The sequence below is a fragment of the Molossus molossus genome, unplaced genomic scaffold (genome assembly GCF_014108415.1).
Source record: "Molossus molossus isolate mMolMol1 unplaced genomic scaffold, mMolMol1.p scaffold_m16_p_14, whole genome shotgun sequence".
Taxonomy (NCBI): Eukaryota; Metazoa; Chordata; class Mammalia; order Chiroptera; family Molossidae; genus Molossus; species Molossus molossus.
The window spans coordinates 11,950,315-11,973,992 of record NW_023425349.1 but is presented as its reverse complement, the minus strand read 5'-3'; the positions used below and the strand labels follow the sequence as shown (position 1 = coordinate 11,973,992).

Sequence of the window (23,678 nt, the reverse complement as noted above, 5' to 3'; positions counted from 1 at the left end):
TCTGCCTGGCACGCAGTAGGTGCTCAAGAAATACTAAGAATTCTAACCACCCATGCCCAACCCTAGCCTGGCATTGAGTAGGTGAAGGGAAAGAAGAGAACTTTGCACAGCACCCTCCTGCTCAGGCAGGGGACAGAGGGAGAACAGGTAGAGAATGAGCATTGAGCTCCCCCCGGAGGCCAGGTATGCTCACATGGACTGCCTTGTTTCATCCTCACAACAGCTCTGACAAGAGTGGAATTAACTCCATTTCATCGAGGGAGAAACTGAGGCCCAGGAGGGGCAGTTGGCTGCCTAAGGTCACACAGAGAGTTGGTCAGGAATAGGGGGCTGGGACCTAAGATGCTGGGCTGATTCCAGCTCTCCTGCCCTGTGGGGATGCTGGGTGGGGCTGGGTGGGGCTGGGTCCCTGAGTGATTCAGGTCACAGTCAGCTGGGATTTCCAAATAATGGGTGGGACCCAGGAGGGGCGGAACCTCTCCAGGGCCATTAAAATCCAGGCCCTCCCTAGAGTCTCTGGTCGGGTTGCCAGGAGCCGGTGTAGGGGTGGAGCCTGGGGTGGGGGTTTGCAGAGGGAGAAACTTCACTCCGTGTTACCAATGATGTATAGGGAAGAGGGAAAGAGGGGGTCCTTGCTGTCTTTGCTGGGGGAGGGTCTCAAGGTCTAGGATGGAACTGTGAGAGTTGGGGGTGCTGGCCAATGGACCCAGCTGCGGAAGGCAGGGAAACTGAGGCAGGGCACTGACACTTCTGGTGGGGATCACAGCAGATGGATGGGCCGGCAGTCACCTTGATGAGACTGATCTTGGAGCCTCACTCACTCAGAGAAGGTCCGTATTTTTTCATGTAGTCAATCACTCAGACAGGCACCCACGAATTGCGTTCCTCAATCAACCAGCACTCGCCGCATGTCTTCTGCACGCCAGAGCTCGTGCTTGGCCCTGGGCAACAGTGACCAAGATGCTTACAGCTTAATAAGGGAAAGAGAGGGGCAATGTAGTCCATTGTGCTACCTGCCGTGACCGGGGAAGCACAGAGGAGGTTTCCCAGGGGACACTGGCGCCGAGTGGAAGTTCACCATCCTGAAGATTAGGAAAACTCCCCGGATGTTGAGGCTACAGGCTCTGGAGTGGAGGGGTGAGGACAGGCGACCCTGTGCTATGCCCTTCGCCAGGGCCAAGGCAAGGGCTGGCCCAGTCCTCTTCCCTGGATCCAGCTGCATGCTGGACCCGCTGCTGAGATGAACCAAACATGTGTCCCCATGCGAACTCCCCAAACCCAGGCTGTGCCCCCTTCCTGGGTCCTTCCCTGGAGGTTATAACCAGCATCAGGCCAGAAACCCAGGTGTCCCCTGCAAGACCTCTCTTTCCCTGAAGCAACTGGTCGCCAGTCCAGGTACTTCTCTGCCACCATTTCCCTTGTCGTCCTGTCCCCCACTCCCCCACCTCGATTCCATCCTGTCCCAAAAGACCGCACTGGTGTCCTGCCGGCCATCTCTCTCTGGCCTCTCCTTCGCTGCCTCCATCTCAAGATTTCCAGCGCTGGTCCCAGAGCCTGGCCCCAGTGAGGGCTTGATCACCCATCCTGGACCTGTTCCCACAGACCATCTGATGTGACCTTTCTCTTGTTCAGATGGGGAACCAGAGGTCTGGAGAGGTGCAGAGACTCATCTAGGGTCACATCATGGACGAGCTGAGACTTGCAAACTGGGATTCTCGACTCACAGCCTAAGGCTCTTTCCTTCCGGCGCCTGGGCCACACAGGTATTGGTAGGTGACGCGGGATTAAACAGCTGGCAGGAGGCATGGGCATGGTAATTGCTGGGCCCAGGGCCCAAAGGAACGGAGGACCTAGGAGTGAACGACGGGGCCTTGTTCAAGCTCGTCTCTCTTTTCTTCATCACCAGAAAGTCCCCTTTTCTTTGGGTAGCTGGGCTCCCGAATCTTCACCCTGACCCCTTTGACTGACAATCCATGTCTTACGTCTCCAAACCCTATGTGGGTCGTTATGAGGGACTCCGCACCTGATGTTGGAGGGAAGGCTGCAGCCTGTCTGAGCACCCCAGGGCCTCCACCTGCCTGCGCCCTCCCCCGTCTGCCCTGGCTTGCTCTGACTCCCTGGGGCAGCAGGCTTCTGTCCCAGTGGAGCATGGGACAGCTCGGGTGGGTGGGACGCTGACATAGCTTTCCAGCAGGGCTCGTTTCTCCACCTGTTATGGTTCCCACCCCACACCCAAGGATGCCTGGGCGCGAGCACAGGACCTCTGAGCCCTCCTACCAGGTCTTCTCTGCTGCAGGACCCACAGCAGCCGGGTGTGCTGGGGAAACTGAGGGAGAAAACCTGACCCGAGACTCGGAGTGACCTAGGATGAGCCCTCCCCCCTGCTATAATCGGTTTCCCCGGCTATAAAAAGAGGAGTTGAATGCTAGGGTTCTGTAAAGTTGGCAGGTGGATGTGAGACCAGCTAGAGCAGTGACCCTGGCCAACCCCAGCATCTGAGTCAGATGTTTGAAAACTATGCATGTTGATAATTGAGCATCTACTATGTGCTTGGTACTGCAGCAGGAGCTCTGTGTGCATTAGCTCATCGAATCTTACACAACCCTCCGGGCTGGTTCTTATTATCCCCATTATAGAGGAGAATGCTGAGGACCAGAGAGGGTAAGTACCTGGTCCAGGGAAACAGCCAGTAGACTGTAGAGTCCGCATTTGAAGGCAGGTCTCTTGCACTTGGAGTCTGTGCTCTTCATTTCTGGTGGCACAGGCACAGGCAGAGACTTGTGGCCTCAGAAGGCAGAGCCCAGCCTCTGGGGGAAGTCAGCCTTTCTTGTCGGACCTGTCTGAGGGTAGTGCAGGCCAGGTGGACGCTCCCTTTTCTACCCCTTTTTCTTTTCTGGGCAGCAGGATGTGTGGTTCAGACCAGCAGCTTCTAGCCTCAGCCATTCAGTCCTGCCCCAAAGCCCCGAGCGACCCCAGCCTTGCACATCATCCCTGGCTTCAGTTTCCTAGCTGCCAAATGGACACAGTTTTGGCATCACCGGGCTTGGAAAACTCAAGTGCATCAAGGATCTCGGGTGAGAAATCACCTTAGTGGCAATCGTAGGATAATGACTATAATGTCTTGGCTGGGGCCGGAGTAGAGGAAGTAAGTGGGTGGTGGCCGAGGTGACAGCGGGCTGGAGAGGTGGAGCCAAGGGGACGGGTGGGGAGGGGGCGGGCCGGGCAGCCAGGCTGGCCTGAGCTCCCTGGCGCGGAATTAGAGCCGCGGGGTTCCGGCCGGTCGAGTCTCGCACCGGCAGCCGCCCGCTGCACCATGAGCCGTGAGTCCCGCTCCGGTGCCCCAGGAACCCTCCTTGCCTCCCGGCGGAGCCTTCAATGCCAGGCTCAGCCCTTCCTCTCTCTCCCTCTGCAGGACGGCGTCTTTCGCTCCGGTTCCCGCTGCTGCTGCTGCTGCTGCTGCTGCCGTCGACGCCCCCCGTCCTGCCCGCGGACCCCGGGGAGCCCGCGCCGGGTAGGCCGCCCCCGGCTGCGCCCTGGCCCCTCTGCCCTCTCCCCTCCGGGCCGCCAGCTTCCCCTTTCGCTCGCGGAGCGGTGCCGGGAGGGAGGGCGCTGGGTCTGTGGGTGGGATGGGGGCTCTCTGAAGCCCCCCGGGCAGTGTGGCCTGGCCTGGGCTGGGGCTACAGGCTTGTTTTCTCGGGGAAGGGCAGGCGGGAATCCCGTGCTGGCTTGGGGCGCAGGGAGGCTCCTCCCCGCCCTCACCTGTTCTCGGCCCGCAGCTGCCCGACAGCACCGCTGTTTCCTGCGGGGCCTCTTTCGGAGGAAGCAGTGGTAACTGCGGGGGGCAGCGGCTGGCCAGTTCCCTTTCTCCAGCCTCCGACTTTCTGGGGATCCTCCGGATTCCCAGCCCCGGGGAAGTTCTCCGGCGAGGACCTGGGCACGCCACCCATTCTGGGAAGGCGGAGTTGGAAATATATTTACAGAGCTGCTTTCTTCCCTGGAGGTTTAAATCCTCTCCCACAGGTCCCCACTGGGCAGAGGAGGAAACTGAGGCTCAGACAGGGGCCATAACTCCCTCAAGCTCACACAGTGCGCCGCGGGCTCAGGGTTTGAACTTAGATCTACCTGATCTAGGCACTTTGAAAGGTCTTTCCACAGAAGAACTTCCCCCTCCCCTGACAGTGGACCCCGGTTTCCTCAACCCAAAGACGATGGGGAAAGTCAGATACTGTAAAATTCCACGCCCCTGGCCATGCATGTACAAGGTTCCAGGTGAAGGGATTCAGCCCTTCCTCAGCCAGCCTCCCTGCCTCAGCTTACTGCTTTTGTGCACGTGTGTGTGCTCACACATGGGCAAGGTACGTGCAAGGCCTGGACACAGTTTCCTCCAGCCCCTGGCTGTGAGAGCCATCCTTCTCTGGGTCTCCATTTCCTATCTGTAAATGGGGGTGAGAGGATGGGAGTGGGGGGTGGGGTCTGAGCTTTCTGCTGTGATGCTCCAGGGACTCAGTGCTCAGAGGAGAGAGCAAAGGTGTCTATGTGGACTGTGAATCAGACCAGGTTTTCTAAGGGAGAGGGTTTGAGTGGGTGGCATTTGGGGAAGCCCGGTAGAGGATGGATGGGGCTCCGGGCAAGAGTTCGGCTGTGAGCAAAGGCCTAGTTTGTGGGAAGAAGAGGAGGAAGACCCATGTGGCCAGCTCTTTACAGTTTGCAGAGCCTGGCTGTGTATGTTCACTTCTTTGGTGCTCACAATAGCCCTGGAGATGTGACAGTCCCTTCTGAGGCCCAGAAGGATGAGCACATTTGTCTGAGATCCTGGATCAGCCCAGTTCTTCCTCTGAGGCCCCCTTCTGCCCCATCCAGGACCCCCGGGGTAACCAAGGTTGGCCTGCCTGTCGCCTTGTCTGTTCACTAAGGCCCAGTGAGCATGGTCTATGCCATTCTGTTTTTTGCCTGTTCTACTTACCTTTATATCATTATATGTTTAAACAGAATGGGTTTTCTTCATTCCACAAATATGCCTGAAGGTTAGCTTTTCTGCTGGAGCCTGAGACAGAGCTGGGAAACGCTCCTAGTCTGATGGAGAAGACAGAAATGCCAACAGACTGCCATCCAAGGGGATCAGGGCCATGACCGTGGGGCTCAGGGAAGGGAGCAGTGGACAGGGCTGGCTGCCGGGGCTGGAGTGCCCGGCCCTGGGCCTGAGGGTAACTGGGGCAGTGAGTTGGATGGATGACTGGGGGTGAGACTGGAGAGGGGAACCACCAAGGAGGCTGCTGCAAGGGTCAAGAAAGGAGTGGTGACAAGTTGGTTGCGGGGCAGAGGTTTGGGCTGCACCAAGTCTATAAATAAACTGAGGTCATCTGACATGGGAAGCCGAAGCCTGTGTTTGTCCCCAGAGGGGCAGCAGAGGCCAATCTTCCACAAGATGAGGCTGCAGATGCACCTGGGGGCGGGTGTCAGGGGAGAATGTTGCTTCCGCCTGTTGTGTGGTGGCCGAGGTGGAGTCCAGCTTGGAGGGCAGGCTGTGCCAGGGGATCCTTCATGCTTGCTTCCAGCTCCTGGACTTGGCTTAGTGTTCTCTCCTTGGAGAGGGATACGGCAAGACCTTGGTGTCAGGTGGAAGGCCCTGAGGTCAGCTAACCCTGGCATATGGGGTGGGAACCCAGCCTATTCCAAGGCCTCCCTGCTACTCCTGCCGGCGCCTCCTATCTGCAGCACCAGCTGGGTCTGTGGGCCAGGATGGGGCTTCCTCTCTAGCTGCACTCCTCCAGCTGTGGGCCAGCCGTCAGGGCCTGGTGTGGTGGTGCCTGGCCTCCGGCTGCAGACCTGGCTGGATGTAGGAGCTGGGGCCCAGGTCTGACTAGTAGGTTATTTTATTCTCTGTGGCTGCCAAGCCTCTGGAGTTTCTCTAAATATTATTCTTAGGGGATTTCACTTCAGCCTCTTGTTGCCTGGCGCCTCTACATCCTGGAGGACTTGGTGTTCCCCCACTGTGTCCAGAGCCCTGACTCCTGGGCTTGGGGACATTTCCTTGCCTAAATCCTCAGAAGGTTCTGGAGCCAGGCTCTCCTGCCGTATGGGCCTGCTGATCAAGCCAACCTCGGGGGGGTCTTGAGGACTCAGTGAGGGCAAGTTGCAAGGTTGGCTGCTGATGGGATGGGGGAATCACATCAGTGTACATCATGGAGAGGGTAGATCATCTTCACCCAGACCAAAGAAGGTCTCCTCAGAGCCGGTCTGCTCCATCTTCTTCTTGGGATATACAGAAAAATGAGGTCCAGAGGATGGAAGGAACTTGTCCAAGGACACAGAGCCAGCAAAGAACATCTACCCTCTGGCACATCTTTGCCCAGTATCTACTTGGTGCCTGGCACTGTGCTGGGTGTGGGAACGCAAGACACATTGGACTCCGTGCCTGCCTCTCCCCAGTTCTCTTTCTTGGTGGTTTATTATGCAAGGTGTCCTCCACTGAGCCCAGAACTGGGCTGGCCCAAAAGCATGCAGGATTTAAGTTAGACTAAAGGAAGGCCTTCCTTAGCTCTGGTTGTGGCAGTGGCTGATGATCCCTCAGGAGTTCTGGTCTTGTTCATTTAACTTTCAGGTCTACATTGAAGGGTGACAAACCTACCTCCCCTGGGATCATTCCCAGCCTCCAGATCAAAGTGACTCTCCCTCTCCAAATCCAGGTCTGGAAGTCTCTAAGAGGAAGAAGGGAGGGGAAGAGAAAGGGGTTCCAGTCTTTGTTCTGTGACTTTGAAGTAGCGGGGTTGAGTAACCTCCTGCTTCCTGAGCCTTGGATGCATCCCTCATCCGCGCCATAGAAAGGTCTCACGGACCCCTCCTAGGGCGCGCTGAGCAGATCATAAGGTGAATAAGCATGGCTGTTGGTCAGCTAGAGCTCTGGCTTCCCCAGCTGTGGTCAGGCTCACCCCTGGGAAAGCGGCTCCCAGTTCCCTCTCTGCCCACCCTGACACCCCTGGGCCCCAAAGGCAGCTGTTGTCCTTGCTGGGGAGAATTTTTTCTACCCTGGGGCAGCTGGTGTTTATGAAAAGATCTGCAGGAGGAGGGAGGGAAAGTTGGACAGCCAGCCTGGTGGGGAGGAGCCTGGCAGCAGAGGCATCTCTGCTCCTGCCGGGGCAGGACTCTGGGGCCGTGCAGGAAGTTCTCGAACTAGATTCCGAGCCAGCAGCCCAGGGCTGAGGAGATGAGAGGTCTCTTTCGCCAAACTTGAGGTGGCTTGTTTCTTAGCTTCCTTTTATTAATTCCACCAACATCTGTAGAGCTCTGGCCACCACACCTGGATCCCCTGGGTAGCTGGATCTCTCCAGGAGCTGGGTTGAGTTCCAGCTGTTTGCGGGAGGAGAAAGTCAGGGAAAGTGTGGACCCTTCCCTTGGGGGCTTATGGAGTAGAGCAGGCCGAGCTGGGACACGGGGTGGGGTGAGGGGCAGCAGGAGGAGTGCTGTGTGGATTTTCAGGGGAGGCTGTCTGCTGGAAGCAAGGTGTGGGCTGGGGTAAACTTGGAGGGAATAGTTAGGAAGGAACGGTAGTCTGGGCAAAGGAAGAAGAGCTTTCGACTTTGGAGCTAAGGGACAGGGCGCCACAGAATGAGCTAGAAGGACCTCTGGAGACACTTCTGAGACCCCTACTGTGGGAGGGAGGGGGGAACTGGCCTGCTGGGAGGTGGGAGGACCTTGAGTGCCAGGGTTGGGAGCTGGGCAGTGGGGCTCCCGGGCAGGTAAATGAGGCAGGTGAGCAGTGTCCTGAGCGGGAGGGGTTAATGAGGAGGGTTCCGGGTCCTTGAGTGTCCTTGGCGTTTCTGGGCCTGCGGTTGTGGGAGGGCGAGGCTGGGTCCTGCCAGGTCTCTGTCCTGGGTCTCCGCCTGTGTCAGCCTGATAAGGCCTTTGTCCAGCCTTCTTCCCTTTCCATTGGCCCCTCCTTCCTACACCCCTGCAGGGGCCACAAAGATGCCATTGTGGGGGAATGGGGAGTTGCCAGGGTTTAAGCAAAATTATTTGCATGATTCTTATGATTTGCTTCTTGTTCGTGTGTGTGTGTGTGTGTGTGTGTGTGTGTGTGTGTGTGTTGGGGCGAGTTGGTGGTGGTGCTGGGGCCCTTCTCTCAGGGGCCCAGGGGGACCCTGCTGCCCAGGCCTCATGCTGCAAAGGGAGGAGGGATCATGCCTTGCCCAGGGTCATGCCCCCTGATCACAGCACTTTGAGGTGACCTCCCAGGTTTCTCTTGCCTTTTATTATCCTCTTGAACCCCTATTTAGTTGCACAAAGAATAGAAGTTCCCTGTAACCTTGGTTCTGGGCCCAGATAAAGAAGTACTATGTTTGCCGAGGGGCCCGGCGCTTTCTGTGGGAGGCTGAGTAAAAGCTCCTGCCAGGAGCCAGGGTTCTGGGTCTGCAGGAGGGCCCTGCTTTGTCCTTGGCCAAAGCTCCACCTCTCTCTGAGCCTCAGTTTCCCTTGCTGAGCAGTGAATAAGCATTGAGTGAATTCTAAGGAGTCTCTGACTTTGCTCTTTTTTTTTTTTTTTATCCTCACCCGAGGACATTTTTCCATTTTTTGTTCAGATAGAGTAGGAGGGAGAGAGAGAGAGAGAGAGAGAGAGAGAGAGAGAGAGAGAGAGAGAAACATTGATGTGAAAGGGGCACATCGAGTGGCTGCCACCCGCACAACCAACCAGGGCCGGGGACAAACTGCAACCGAGGTACACGCCCCTAGTGGGAACCGAACCCGGGTCTCTGGACCGCAGGTGGATGCTCCAACCGCTGAGCCAAACCGGCCAGGGCTGACTTTGCTCTTGAAGAATCACCCAGGCGGTGAAGATTGAGCCAGGGGGCTGTGGTGGACGAGACCTGGGTCAGACACAAAGGGGACTTCCTGCCGGGCTTTCTCCAGGAGGCGGGGCTGATGTCAGCTCTGCTCACCCTCTCGGTAGATTCTTCCAGCCACCAGTCTCCCAACCCTTGGTCCCTGACCGACCTCGAGATCGCAGAGCCCAGAACTGCCTCCCCTCCCTGCCCCCCAAGTGGGCCAAAGCTGGGTCTGTCAGGAATGGGAGCCGAGACCCCTCAAACCCCTACTCTCCGCAGGGCTCTGGGAAACTTCTTTCCTTGCACTTGATTGCTGAGCTGGAAGGGAAGCCATGGGCCGTTGGTCTGGTGGGACTTGCTGGGTGACCCGCCGGGGTCTCCCCTCATCTGGTCTCAGTTTCCCATCTTCAGGTGGACGCTATGATACCCGCTCTCCCTTTCCTTCTGCACGAATAGAGGGCTGGTGGGTGATCTCATCTCCCTAGTGTCCGGGTGCCCAGAGGTTGGGGGCTGGTTTGAGAGAGCCCCCCCATCCTTGCCCCTTTTCTCAACACCACAAACCCTGCCCTTGGTGCTGGGTGCTGACCTGGCAGGAAGTGAATGCTCTAGAAGCCTGTGGCTTCAGGGTCTTATCAACTAGCTATTTCCTAGCCTTCGATGCTACAGCCTGGTGCCTGGACTCTTCCCCTGCCCCCCACTGGTGGCCGCAGGGAGGGGGGACTTCCCTGGGGACCCTGATGGGGCCACATTGGAGATCCAGAGCAGGGCCCAGAAACAGCAGGGTCGGGTTTTTTGCTCTTAGCTGTGGGAGCAAAAGGGCCCTTAGGGTGAGTTAGGACAGGACTGCCACACTGGCCCCTGCCTCTGGCCCCACCGAGAGGTCACCCCGGGGAGTCTCTGATCTCTGTTTCTCATCCACAGTGAACCCCTGTTGTTACTACCCGTGCCAGCACCAGGGCGTCTGTGTCCGCTTCGGCCTCGACCGCTACCAGTGTGACTGCAGCCGCACGGGCTACTCTGGCCCCAACTGCACCACTCGTGAGCTGGGCCTCCAGCCCCCACTCCTTGTATCCTGGGCCCCTCCTGCTTCCCGGGGCTCGTCCTCGAGACGCCCACTTCTCGCCCTCCTCTCGGGCCACTGCCCGGCTCCTTCTTGCCTGGCTTTAGTCTCTGACACTCTCCCGGACCTCAGTCCCCTCGCCCTGGTTCTGGCTCCGTGGCGTCTTCACTGCCCAGCCCCACCCTCGCTCCCTGTCCCTGTGCCCTGTCCTCACCCCTGGTTCTGGCTGTCATGTGTCATCACTCCCAAGAACCCGTCCTTACCCCACCCCAGAGGGTCTGCCCTGTCCCATCCTGGCCCTTGTTCCCGGTTCCCCTCTCCCACGCTGGCTGCTCCGGCCCTGCCAGTAGCGCTGCCTGAGTGGCTCCCACTGTCCCCGCAGCCGAGCTGTGGACCTGGCTCCGGAATTCACTGCGGCCCAGCCCCTCTTTCCTGCACTTCCTGCTGACGCACGGACGCTGGTTCTGGGAGCTTGTCAATGCCACCTTCATCCGCGAGATGCTCATGCGCCTGGTACTCACAGGTAGGTGGGGACAAGGTCCCCTAATGTGGAGCCAGAAATCCCGCCAGTTCTTGGAATTCTTGGCATCTGATAAGGGCAGTGGGTGGGGAGACTCTTGATACCAGATCAAACAAGTTCAACCCAAGAGAAAGCGGGGAGGGGGGGATGGGGTGGAAACTCCTTGTCACCATTATCTTTGCCCTTCACAGCGCGTTCCAACCTTATCCCCAGCCCCCCCACCTACAACTTAGACCACGATTACATCAGCTGGGAGTCCTTCTCCAACTTGAGCTATTACACGCGTGTTCTGCCCTCCGTGCCCCAAGACTGCCCCACACCCATGGGGACCAAAGGTAAGGGAGGTGGGTCAGGGAGCTGGGGATCACAGGAGATGCTCAGTTCTTCTCCCTGGGAAAAGGCAGGCAGAGGAACAATTATTGACCCATTTCACAGAGAGGTGGACCAAGGCAAGACATGTGCCATATGCAGAACCAGGGTTGAGGACAGGTCTGGAGAATGAGGCCAGGACAGGGTGGTGGAGGGTCTCGCCTGAGGTCACCTAAAGTCAGTGGCAGTCAGACTCTTGTTTCCATTTCCAGGTTGCCTCTTTGCCCGAACCTTGTCTACTCACCAGGTGGGATCTTGCTGGGAAGGGAGTGACTTATATGTTTAAATGTAGGAGAGAAGTAATAGTGTGTTTTTATTTGTTTCTTCACTAATGTAAATAGCTTTACATGCTTCATCAGTGCAGTTTACATATAAGGTCAGATTTTTTTCCCTTTAGTGCCCAAACCCCACTTTGTCTCATTGGCGGGGGTCTTTCCTCTAAGGCTTTCCTTCCATTCCCTCGCGACTGTCCAAACACCTGAGAGCGTACCCAGTTCAGAGCCATCATTTCAGCTTAAATTACAGAGGACAGAGAGGCATCCGTCTGCCACCGCCATCACTTCAGTTTCCACCACATGGTGTCGCTGTTGAGCCCCGGTCCCGTGCAGCCCTAGGGTTGTGTGCTTCTCAAGTTCAAACGTGCAAACGTACAAATGTCCTTACTTGGGCCTACACTGATGGTTTGCACACATGTGCACCTACTGTTCCTAAAGCATCACTATTCTGCCAGAATAGAGAATCTTGCAGAGTTTCTGGACTCTGCCCACACTTTGCTGGAACCTGTCCAAGTCCCCAAAAGGGTTCCCTTTGGGGTGCTTGATATTCTTTTCTGCTAGAGGAAACCAGCCAGCCATTTCAATTCAAAGAACTAGCCTAGTGGTCTTGAACCTTCAACATTGGGCCTCACATGAGGTGTTATGAACGGATGCCTTTACCAAATCCAATTACTCCCTTCCGAAAAGGCATTGGGTACCAACTCATCTGACACTAACATATTTAAGGAAGGCCTCGTAACACTTATTCTCATAATGACAGACACCTGTTTCAAGGTGACTGCTGTCTTTGTCCCAGACTTAGACAGACTGGCATCCTTTAAAATAGGTTGTCAAACTCTAGCCTGCAGCTGAGTAGATGTGACAGAGACTGTATGTTGGCAAAGCTTTTCATATTGGCTCTCTGGGCTTTGACAAAAGTAGTTGGCTGACCCTTGATGGAAAAGATTCCACCTCACCAGTTCTCTGTCATGTTTACATTACTTCGTGTACTTCTCCATCCCACTGCATAAAATAGTTTCATTTGTCCTATTTTAGAGATGAGGAAGTTGAAGTTCAGAGGAATGAAATGACTGATCTGAGTTCACACAGTTTGTGAATGTCATAGTCAGTTTCAGACACAGGCTACCCTGATCCAGGGTTGGGAGTCCACTTCTTTTTTTTTTTTTTTCTTTCTTCTTTCTTTTTGGTTAACTTTTTCAACATTGCAAACACACACAAAAGTTGAGGGGAAAGTAAAATGATCTCCTGTGTATTCATCTTGCAGTTTCAAGACTTTTGCACAGTTTGCCAGTCTTATTTCATCCATCTTCTCTCACCTTATTTTTTATGGGGCGTTTCAAAGCAAAGTCCAGATATCATATCACTTCATCCAGATAGTCTTCTAGGGTCCTTTGGTAGCGAACGTGCAAGAGACCATCTGGTGGGAGGAAGGAGGTCCTTGGAGGCCGCTCTGGGCTCCCTCACGACCAGTTTGGTCTGGTGAGCCCAGAGGCCCTGGGGAAAGATGCAGAGAGGAGGCATCTGGTCATTCCCATCTCCCCAACCAGGGAAGAAGCAGCTGCCAGACGCCGAGCTCCTGAGCCATCGCTTCCTGCTCAGGAGGAAGTTCATACCTGACCCCCAGGGTGCCAACCTCATGTTTGCCTTCTTTGCACAACACTTTACCCACCAGTTCTTCAAAACTTCTGGCAAGATGGGTCCTGGCTTCACTAAGGCCTTGGGCCACGGGGTGAGTACCTAGGAGGAGCTCAGGGCTTTTCTGGGCCTAACTTGGCATGTGCAAGGTGTCATCATCGGTGGGGCAGGACCTCCTGATGACCCGAGTGGACCTTCTCTCTGACCTCAGGTAGACCTTGGCCACGTTTATGGAGACAATCTGGACCGTCAGTATCAGCTGCGGCTCTTTAAGGATGGGAAACTCAAGTACCAGGTAGGGATGGACGTAGGGATGGGGCTTTGGGAAGGGCCTTCCACCAAGGTCTTCCTGGCAGAGGCTGTTGCGGGCCCCGGGAGGTGTCTTGAGAGGGGCAGCCACAGGAGCTGGAGGTGACAATCAACCCTGGGAGCAGGTGCCAGGCCAGAGACGCAGACAAGCAGAAATGGCCTCTTATGTCCTCCTGGGAAGTAGATTTTAGGGCTTGATCGGATATGGGCATTTCCAGTTTGCCTTTGTTCATTAAATTTTCCCACCATATTAATTGGGTACCACGAGGTGCCTAGCACAGGTTATGGAGCAGTGATCATACCTTTGGGCCCTGGCCTCCAGGAACTCTCAGCCATAGATGTAGCATTAGGATGCTAGTCCCATGAAGTCATTTTGTCTGAATGTTTAACCCTGTCCAACAGAAATATGATGTGAACCGCAGATGTAATTAACACCTTTCTAGTGGCCACATTAAAAGAGGTAGAAAGAAAAGTGAAATTGATTTTAATTATCTATTTCATCGAACCCCTATATATCCAGAATATTATCATTTCAACATGTAATCACTACCAAGATTATTGACACAGTGTCTCACCTTTTTTTTTTTTTTATGCTAAATGTTAGAAATCTGATCTGTATTTTCACACTTATAGCACATCTCAATTTGGCTGCTAAATTTTCCCTGGGGATACTGGGTCTGTATTTAGATTTCATTAAAAAAAAAACAGTTGGAAAGGTAGAATTGTGCCCCAGTTTTTCTAAGTGCACTTAGAGATTTCCCCAGAAGCTGAAGTACCCACTTCGAAATTTAAATCTCAATGAAATAAAACAAACAACTGATGAGGTCTTCATCCACCCCGGCCACATTTACAGTGCTTCATAGCTACATGGAGAGCCTACCACATTGAACTGTGAAAATCTAAACAAACAAAAACCAAACTGGAAATTTCACGGCTGAACCTTTAGGGTTAACAGCAGTACTTGGCACATAGTAGGTCCTCGGTGTGTATTTACCGAATGAATGAAGAAACTGCCATTTAATTGATGACACTTGTGATAACCGCCCCCGGGAAGAAGCCACGAGAGTATTCACAGGATGGCAGTCTCCCCTAGGAATTACACACAAGCCCGGAGCTGCGTGGAGTTTGAGGAGTTAAGGGGACAGGCTTTCCCGGGCAGCAGGTGCCAAGGCTCGGACAGGGGAAGCGGCTTGAGGGACTCGGAGGGAGTGGAATAGGACGATGGACACCTGAGTGGTGGTGGGTGAGGGTGGAGACCTCTGCAGGGCTATCTTAAAGATTTCGGACTATTGCCCAGAGCAGAGAGAGGACTTGGAAGGGGTTAAGCCAGGGAACGATAGGAGATGGGGGTTTTCCGGAAAGATTGCTCTGGCCGCAGTACTGAGAATGGAAAAGCTGGGGACGGGAGGAAGAGTAAGGACACTTCCAGAGGAGTCAGGGTGGAGAATGAGGGCGGGTTGGAGCCGCTGGTGGTAATGAGGATAGGGAGGAAGGGACCCAGTTAGGAAGTAAAGTCAGCAAGTCTTGATTAGGAAGAACGGGCAGGCACCCCATGTGATGTGGGCAGCTGTATGCAGAGCGGGAGGGAGTCAGATGTGGTAGGTGCAGGCACCCTGCCCCGTCCCCAGGTTGCCAGGTGGCCCCATCCTGCAGATGCTGGACGGAGAGATGTACCCACCCTCGGTGGAAGAGGCACCTGTGGTGATGCACTACCCCAAGGGCATTCCGCCCCAGAGCCAGATGGCCGTGGGCCAAGAGGTGTTTGGACTGCTTCCCGGGCTCATGCTTTATGCCACGCTCTGGCTGCGTGAACACAACCGCGTGTGTGACCTGCTGAAGGCTGAGCACCCAACCTGGGGAGATGAGCAGCTCTTCCAGACGACCCGCCTCATCCTTATAGGTGAGGACTCCACACCGGCCCTGCCCTGGAAGGTAGTGCCTTCCGTCCTGAGAAGGAGGGGGTGGGAGGCTTGGGGACAGAGAACTGGGATTAGGAATCCTAGCTCTTCTACTTACTAGCTATGAGACCTGAAGCAGGCCCATTCCCCTGTGCGAACCTCCGTTTCCAAATCTGGACATTGGGGATGATGAAGGTTGTAAGGACTTGTTGAGATGATGAATGGGAAGGCACTCAGCACATAGTAGGCCTTCAGAAAATGGCTGTGATGGTGATATTAGCTGGGTGACTGGCAGCCCATTTCATTAGCCATCCCAAGTCTTATTGTCCCCATGCACAGAGACATCCTCAACCAGTGCAAGTCAGACCCCAGGCTCCCTGGCCCTCAGAAATCCTCCTGTTTCCTGGCCTGCATGTGGCTGGCTTCCTGGAGTTTGGTAGCTTCTAGATGACTCAGGGAGAGGATATTTTTGTGTCTCCTACGGGGACGAGTCTGCAGCCTAAAATGTCAGATGGTTTCCTGTCTTGAAGCTTGGCCTCTGACACCCCCGCCAGACCGTGTTCACTCTGAGTCACCAGTAAGACCCCTCCCCCATCTCTGGGCATTGCTGGGGATGGCTGGTCCCAATTATAGTGCCTGATTCACGGGAGCTTGAAAGAGCCAGGCAACAGGAATAGGTGCAGCCTAAAGAAGAAGAAAGGGCTGGTTCTGAAGTCCCAGCATTGCAGGGACCATGACCAGAGAGGGCAAGTCTGTGGCTGGAGGCTGCCCAGCAAGCATATTGACTGATGATAAAACTGTGACCAAGCTGTGACCAAAAGTGATAAAGGCGAATATCCAGTGCTTCATTTAACCCTCCTCAACCACCTTATGAACCAGATATGATTTCTCTTGTTGTGAAAACTAAGATTCAGAGAAGGCAAGTGAATTCTCCAAGGCCACTCAGCAGAGGAAGACTTGAACCAGGTCTGGTTGCCAGCAAGGTTGATGCTGTTTCCGCCACTTCACAAGGGACGCTTGTTCCTGGGTGGGGAGGGGTTGCGAGCTGCAGTCCGATCTTTAGCGGGTGCTCGGGTATGGGGAGGGCATGTCCCCTCACACTTACCCGTGTGCTCCTGCTTCTCACCTGCGTGCTTGACACCTCCTATATGCCAGTCCCTGTGCCAAGCGGTTTAGATGCTCGTATTCTCTCCTCCCAACAACCCTATGAGCATTATTGTGCTGATATTATTATAACACACATTTCACAGATGTGAAAGGGAAAGTGAATTCAGAGAGACTAGGTCGCCGGGCCCAGGCACCAGTGGCTAGAAATGGTGAGACCAGGATGAGCACCCAGGTCGGCGATTGCAAACCCAGTGGGTCCGGATCAACTTGCTAAAAGCCCATGTGCCTAACGCCGATGGGCCAAAATATCCGACTCTTTTCATATCTAGGTGACCAGTTTTCATTTTGTTCAGAATGTTCCATTTGCGTCCTCCCTGGCTGTCCCTTGTAGCTGGTTACTGCGGGCGCAGAGGGAGATCTGTGCCCAAGCACTCGGATGCGTCCGAACGTGTGAGAACTGTATTGGGTCTAGATTCACCTCTGTCCTCAGCGTCCCTCTCTTGCTGCTGCCGCTGCTTTGAGGGGTCTCTTCCACACACCCCACCCCTCCCTGAGTTAACCTCCACTTTTCCAAGTTTTCATGGGCTGTGGGCGGGTGGTCACCCGAGGGTCCCAAGACCAGTTCTCAGACACTTCCTTGGCATGTCCTGGTTAGCTGGGCCCACAACCTCCCTTTGGAATGTAGGAACACCCGGCAGGTTCTTGTCAGTCCGACCGGAGACAGGAAGTTCCATTTTCACACTCCTTCCCCAAAAGACACATGGATGTAGCCAAACAAAACAAAACAACAATAGCAGCCATAAAGAAACACAAAGCAAGCCCCTTGCCACGAACCGGCCTGCTTCCCCAGCCGCTGGTGACGTGGCGTGTTCTGCTGACCCTGCCCCAGGGGAGACCATCAAGATCGTGATCGAGGAGTACGTGCAGCAGCTGAGCGGCTACTTCCTGCAGCTCAAGTTCGACCCCGAGCTGCTGTTCGGCGTCCAGTTCCAGTACCAGAACCGCATTGCCATGGAGTTCAACCATCTCTACCACTGGCACCCGCTCATGCCTGACTCCTTCAAGGTGGGCTCCCAGGACTACGGCTACGAGCAGTTCCTGTTCAACACGTCCATGCTGGTGGACACTGGGGTGGAGGCCCTGGTGGACGCCTTCTCTCGCCAGAGCGCTGGCCGGGTAAGCCTCGAGGAGCCTTGGTGAGGGCAGGTGGGCTGTGGGCTCCGACACACGTGGATCCAAATTCCAGCCTTCTTTTCTGAAATTTGAATGGGGACAGGGTCACGCCTCCATGGCATCTGTGAGCATTCTTTCTCTTGTCCTTTGTCCACTCAGTGATACCAGGCGTTGGCTGCTCCAGCTGCTGGGGCTGTAGTGGGGACCAAGGTCAGTGTGGTTCTTGGGTCCTTGTCCTTTTGGTGCTTATACCTTGGAAAGGAGCAATAGCTATACAACAGCTAGCATCATTGAGCACTTGTTACATGCTAGGCGCTGTACCAAGTGCTTCTCTGATGTGAATTATTAAAAAAAAAAAAGAAAGAAAAGAGCATGTTAGGAACCACAGCCCACAAAATCTCACAGAGCCCACAGTGCTCTGGGAATGCGGACAGAAGCTGCTGAGCCAGAGCTGGGAACTGTGGATAAGGAAGGGATGTCTGAGCACAGATCCCAAGGATGCACAGGGACCGCCCAGGGAGAGAGGTAGTATTAATGGCAGGGGCGATCACATTGCAGACGGCGGGCACAGCATGGCAGAGGCCCCGAAGTCAGAGGGCATAGCGGGGGGGGGGGGGGAGGGGATCAGGAGAACATTCAGGGTTTGGTAATATGTGTGAAGGTGCCTGCACACTAGCTCGTCTGTACATGGGCTGAGTGTCCTCCCAACCAATTCATATGGTGGAAGTCCTAACCCTCAGTGTCTCAGAATGTGACTATTTGGACAGTCTTTAAAGAGGTAATGACTGTTAAATGGGGCCATTGGGTGGGCCCTGGTCTGACTGGGTTCTGATAAGAAGAGATGATACAGACGTGCACCGAGGGAAGCCATAGGGAGAGAGGAGGATACAGACGTGCACCCAGGGAAGCCATAGGGAGAGAGGAGGATACAGACGTGCACCCAGGGAAGCCGTAGGGAGACAACGGCCATTGTGAATCTCAGAATGACAACCTGGCTGACGTCTGGACCTTGGACTTCTAGCCTCCAGAATAGCGAGAAAACACATTTCTGTTGTTTAAGCCACCCAGGTGGTGGTACTCGTTATGGCTGTTCTAGAAGACGAACACAGCCCTTCCCCCTCGACTCCCTGGCGAGCTCCCTCTTCAGCCTCCCATGTCCTCCAGCTCAGCTCCTCTCACCCCGTTTCTCTCTGATCTTTGTTCGTGAGCCTTATCAGGAAGTTGTGACACCATATGGCTTTCGGTTTCCTCCTGGTTTTGACTGAAATTAGCGTATGTTGCCGCCAGTGGGCAGCTGCTGGCGGCTTTACGGCCTCTCTTCTCTGTGGGGACACAGATATGAACAGAGACAATAACTTTTGTTAAAACATGTGGGGCTGCATGTTTCCAAAGAATCTTAAGCAGGTCCAGGCTGATGCACGTGAAAAGCCCTGCGGTTTTCTGGCGCGAGGCAGAAGGGCAACAGAAGTGGGCTGACTCCTGGGATACTGAAGAGAGCCCGCGAAGTGATAAGACGAGGCTTCCCTTGATAATCACCACACATGGCCACCCTCTTGGGGTCACCACTGTGATAACTGCTCTGCCTCCTTTATCTTGCTTATTTCACAAACACGTCAGGTGGATGCTCTTCCCCTCCCCGTTTTTGCATAGGAGGAGATTGAGACAGCTTCAGTCTTTGTTTTTGCAGCTGCAAAAGGACTACTAGCCAGGTGGCTTTAAACAGCAGACACTTGCTCTCTCCTAGTTCTGGAGGCGAGAAGTCCAAAATCAAGGTGTTGGGCGAGCCATGCTCTCTCCGAGGCTCCTGGGGAGACCCTGTTCCATGCCTGGCTTCGGCTCCAGGTGGTTGCCAGCAATCCCTGGTGTTCTTTGGTTTGTTGAAGCAAGGCTCCAACGTGGTGTTCTCCCTGTGTCTCTGGTTTTTCTTTTATCAGGACATCAGTCATTGGATTAGGGACCACCTTCCCAGAGTATGACCTCTAATTACATCTGTTTCCAGATAAGGTCACATTCAGAGGTTCTGGGGGTTAGGACTTCAACATATCTTTTTGGGGCACACAAGCCAACCATAACAGCCCCGAAGCTTGTAGATGGTCGAGCTGAGATCGGCACCAGCCTCTTCTCGCTTTGCTTCAATATGAATGATTTCACCCAAAAATGCTTTTCCTCTTTCCCATCCAATTATACGTGTTCTACCCACATGGAACTCTTTCCTAAGCATTAACGTTATCAATTCATCCTGAGCAACAACAGACCTTCTTTAGACCAATATTCCTTAGTAGTAATGAATCAGAATATTTTTTTCTGGAGCCTTCTTTATCCCACCAGCTTACCTGGGCTTTGAACCCTGTGCCTCGCCCTCCTCAGGATACCTCATTACCACTGGTCTTGAAGTTAAACTTCTAGTTAAGCTAAATTTGTTTATCTATCAGCTTTCATGGCTGGGTTTTAGCTCCATTCTTGCTAGCTTATGAGCATTGCCTTCCCAGAAGGCTTGGCAGAAGGAAGAAGTAATGGCCATGGTCACCTGCATTCCTGTGAGTGACTTCACCTGGTCTGACTGGTGTGACATGATACTCTGTCTTCCTTCCTTCTAGCTCTGAGTCTTCGTGGCAGCTGGTTTCTAGGGGTTCACTTTTTTTTTGAAAAAATTTTTTTTATTCCTCACCTGAGGATATTTTTCTATTTATCATCAGACAGAGTGGGAGGGGGAATAGAGAGAGACAGAGAGAAACATCGATGTGATAGAACCACTGGCTGCCTCCTGCACAACCTGACCAGGGCCGGGACAAACCACATCTGAGATACGTGCCCTTGACCAGAATTGAACCTGCGACTCATTGGTCCGCGGGCCGACGCTTTAACTGCTGAGCCAAACTGGCCAGGGAAGGGTTCACTTTTTAATACGATATACTTGGTAAATTTTGTTGCATCTCAACACTACGATACAGGGAATGGAAAGCAATAGAAATTCCCTGCAGAATTCCTTAAAAGATTAAACCTCCCTGTTCCATGAGAAGAACTGATTTGGAGAGAGACAGACACATGTCAGTTCTGTCACGTACAATATTAAACACGTTCAGGAAAGCGCTAATGTGTCCGTCCATCCTTCTGTTTCTAACCTTTGCCGGCCCAGAGAACCTCCTGTCCCTCTAGATTTCATTTCCAGAGCGGGAGCGCCTGTCCCTCTGCCTGGGTCCTGGCTCTGGTCATACTGACCATCTTGTCTGCAAAGTTGCTGAACCTAATGATTCCAGAACTTTCCTTCATAGGATCAGGCCCCCAGCACGGTGAGGGCGAGGTTGAGCCTTGCTTCTGTCCCAGCTCAGGAAGGACTCCTGACCCGAAGTTCTTTTCCAGGAGAGTGTGGCCAGGTTCTCAGACCACAGCTGTGTTTATTTCTTGGCAGATTGGTGGGGGTAGGAACATGAACCCCCACGTCCTGCACGTGGCCATCGATCTCATCAAGGAATCCCGAGAGCTGCGGCTGCAGCCCTTCAACGAGTACCGCAAGAGGTTTGGCATGAAGCCCTACACCTCCTTCGAGGAGTTCACAGGTGAGCAGCTGCTTCCTGGACACGGTCCCGGCCCTCAAGGCACTTGCCCTGAAGTGAGGGCGACATCGAGGAAACGGAAGAGGCCAATGCGTGACCAGCACTGTGGCTGGGATTACGGGGGGTGTGGGATAGAAAATGACCCCACTCGGGGGGAGAAGCTGGCTTCTGAGATGGGTTTGAAGGTAAAGGGGGATTCTGGGTAAAGAATGAAGGGAAGAGCATTCTAGGTAAAGGAACAGAGAGTGCAAAAGCACAGAGACCATAACGAACGAGCCTACTTCAGAGAACAGTCGTAGGTGTGGCTGGAGCAAGGAGCTTATGTGGGGGTGGGGCAGGGGTAGTGATGGGAGGTTGGCGTCAAATTGCATAGAATCTTGAGTTTTATGCTAAAGATTTTCAGTTTTATTTTGTCTAGTGGATCCTAAATATTCATTTGTGGACCAGTTAGCTAAGAATTGCTTAGAAAACTGATTAGAAATACCAAATCCTAGATGTCTCTCCCAGAGACTGATTCAGTAGGCCCGAGTGGTGCCCAAGACTCTGTGTGTGTGTGTGTGGGGGGTCGTTATTGTTGCTGATTCCCAGCTATTGGGCAGCCAAGTTTGAGAACCCTTGTCACAGATATTGGGAAGCCACTGAAGGCTTTTGATGAGGTGTGACATGATCCATGGCTGTGCCCAAGTGCCCCAGGGAGGGTGGATTTGAGGAAACAGGTAGGGAAGTTCAATGTCTGTCTCCTGTGATAGTCCAGAGAGGCGGAGATAACTCTACCACTCAGTCTCTGTGTGAGTTCCGACAAGTTACATTACATCTCTGAACTCCAGTAGAACGTCAGCTTGTAGAGCAGGATTCGTCCCTAAAGTCTGCCTGTGAGGGGAACAAGATGGGTAGCTTCTCCCTGTTGCAATGATCAGGTAATGAGGACACAGAGAAGGGAGATGAGTTACAGAGCCAGGCCCTTGATTCCTTCTTTAGTAGCAAATCCCTTCCTAGATGCAGCCCCGGAGACGGGTGGTCAGTCAGACCAGGTTTCAGGGCATGTGCTCAATTGCTCCAACTGTTTTCCTGAAGTCCCTTATTTTCCCCAGGAAAAAAGTGGACCTAGAAGGTTCCCTCCCCAGATGAACCTCAGAGGGTGGTGGTGTGATTCTGACTCTAGCTTCTCCCCCTGGTAGGAGAGAAGGAGATGGCGGCTGAGTTGGAGGAGCTGTATGGAGACATCGATGCCTTGGAATTCTACCCGGGGCTGCTTCTTGAGAAGTGCCATCCGAACTCCATCTTTGGGGAGAGTATGATAGAAATCGGAGCTCCCTTTTCCCTCAAGGGCCTCTTGGGGAACCCCATCTGTTCTCCAGAGTACTGGAAGTCCAGCACGTTTGGTGGCGAGATGGGCTTTGACCTTGTCAAGACGGCCACACTGAAGAAGCTGGTTTGCCTCAACACCAAGACTTGTCCCTATGTTTCCTTCCATGTCCCCCACGGCGCCCCACAGGAGGATGGGTCAGCAGTGGAGCGGCCGTCCTCTGAGCTCTGAGGACAGCAGCATTCTGAAGGGTAGAGCTTTCTTCTTGTCTTTCCAGAGTGCTGAGGCCAAGGCGAATAGCCTTAGACGCTGGGTTTCTAGTGTGGCATCGAGAGTGTATCAGGGTTGAAATTTAGAACTTTGTGTCTCTCACCCGTTATGTGGAATATTGTGGTCGTGTATGGCACCCGAGAATACTGAATTCCTGGTTAACCATTCGGAAAGTTAGAAGTGGTTCTCATTGGCATGCCAGACAACTGGGTTCCTGGCTGACAATCGAGAGTGTCAGATTTCTGGCTGATTTGGAATCCAGGCATTCTGGAACGCGGAGCCCGTGATGAAATCGTCTAGAACACCAGTGTTCTTGTGTTGCATTCTAGACTTCTGATTGGCAAGTCAGAATGTTGTGTTCCTGGCTGCCGATCCCAAACAGTGGCTGGAATGCCAGACAATCCAGGTCTGAATGTCTAGAATGTTGATTTGATTCATTTTCCTGGTCAGGGAGAGATCCACACAGAACAGGAGACTCTAATGTCTACCAAGAATGCATTGCCTGAATCTGTGCCTGCAGTGACGGAGCAAGGAGGGGGGTGGTCTTTCTGGGACCCCGACTTAGACCCCGGTTCGAGGATATAGAGAGAACAAGTGGGCTTTTCCCAGGCCACTCTGTCTCCAGCCAGGTCTTGACTCATGGCAGCTGTTTCTCATGAAGCGAATAAAGTCCTTTTTCCAAATTGCCTGCTATGTATCTCTTGTGATTGCATCCTCAGAAGCAGAGGCAACACAGAAATGACCTTTCTCCTCGCCACAGCCAGATGTGCTCAGGGTTGCAGCATGGGACTTTCCACTGGGATCCCTGGGGCTTGTCACAGTCCTGATCATCCCGATGCTCCGTCCACCTCATGGGTTAGCGTCACCGCTTCCAGACAGCTCTCCCAAAACACACAACTCCCCAGCCCCAGGAGAGGTCGCATTCAGCCCCCAATGCCTGATGAAAACAGCTTTCTCCCTTACAGAGCGTACAACAGAGAGAGCACCTACTCTGCGCCAGTTTTACACACTTTATTCTCCCGAAGGAGGTGGTATAAAAATCCCCATTTTGAAACGGAGGAAACGGGGACTGTGGGTAGTCAGGTGATGTGCCCCCACAGATGCCAGAGCCAGGTTGGGACTCAGGTCTGGCTGAGCCCAGAGCTGTGCTCCACCCGACCCCACGCCCACCCCTGCCATCCAGCTTCCACTAGTTTCCTGGTTTAACTCAGGTCCAGGCTTGATCTTATCTGTAGCTCAGGGTCAGAGGCAGAAGGTGGGGTGTAGCTTTCAAGTTACTTGCGTGCAATTTGTTCAATCACAAATATTTATCTTCTTAACTGCTGACTACATGACTCTTCCAGTGGGGGAAGAGCAGATGGTCAGTAAGAAAACAATAAGTGC

General features: G+C 53.8%; 1 protein-coding gene across 1 annotated transcript; it reads left to right on the top strand.

Moving 5' to 3' along the window:
* Window positions 1-3,275: 3,275 nt before the first annotated feature.
* PTGS1 (prostaglandin-endoperoxide synthase 1) lies at window positions 3,276-22,977 on the top strand. Its single transcript, XM_036261855.1, has 11 exons — window positions 3,276-3,320; window positions 3,413-3,511; window positions 9,741-9,857; window positions 10,262-10,402; window positions 10,591-10,734; window positions 12,591-12,772; window positions 12,890-12,973; window positions 14,641-14,887; window positions 16,882-17,168; window positions 20,575-20,722; window positions 21,898-22,977. The coding sequence occupies exons 1-11, from the start codon at window positions 3,314-3,316 to the stop codon at window positions 22,254-22,256; spliced, it is 1,815 nt and encodes a 604-aa protein (XP_036117748.1). The 5' UTR covers window positions 3,276-3,313; the 3' UTR covers window positions 22,257-22,977.
* The last annotated feature ends 701 nt before the right edge of the window (window positions 22,978-23,678 follow it).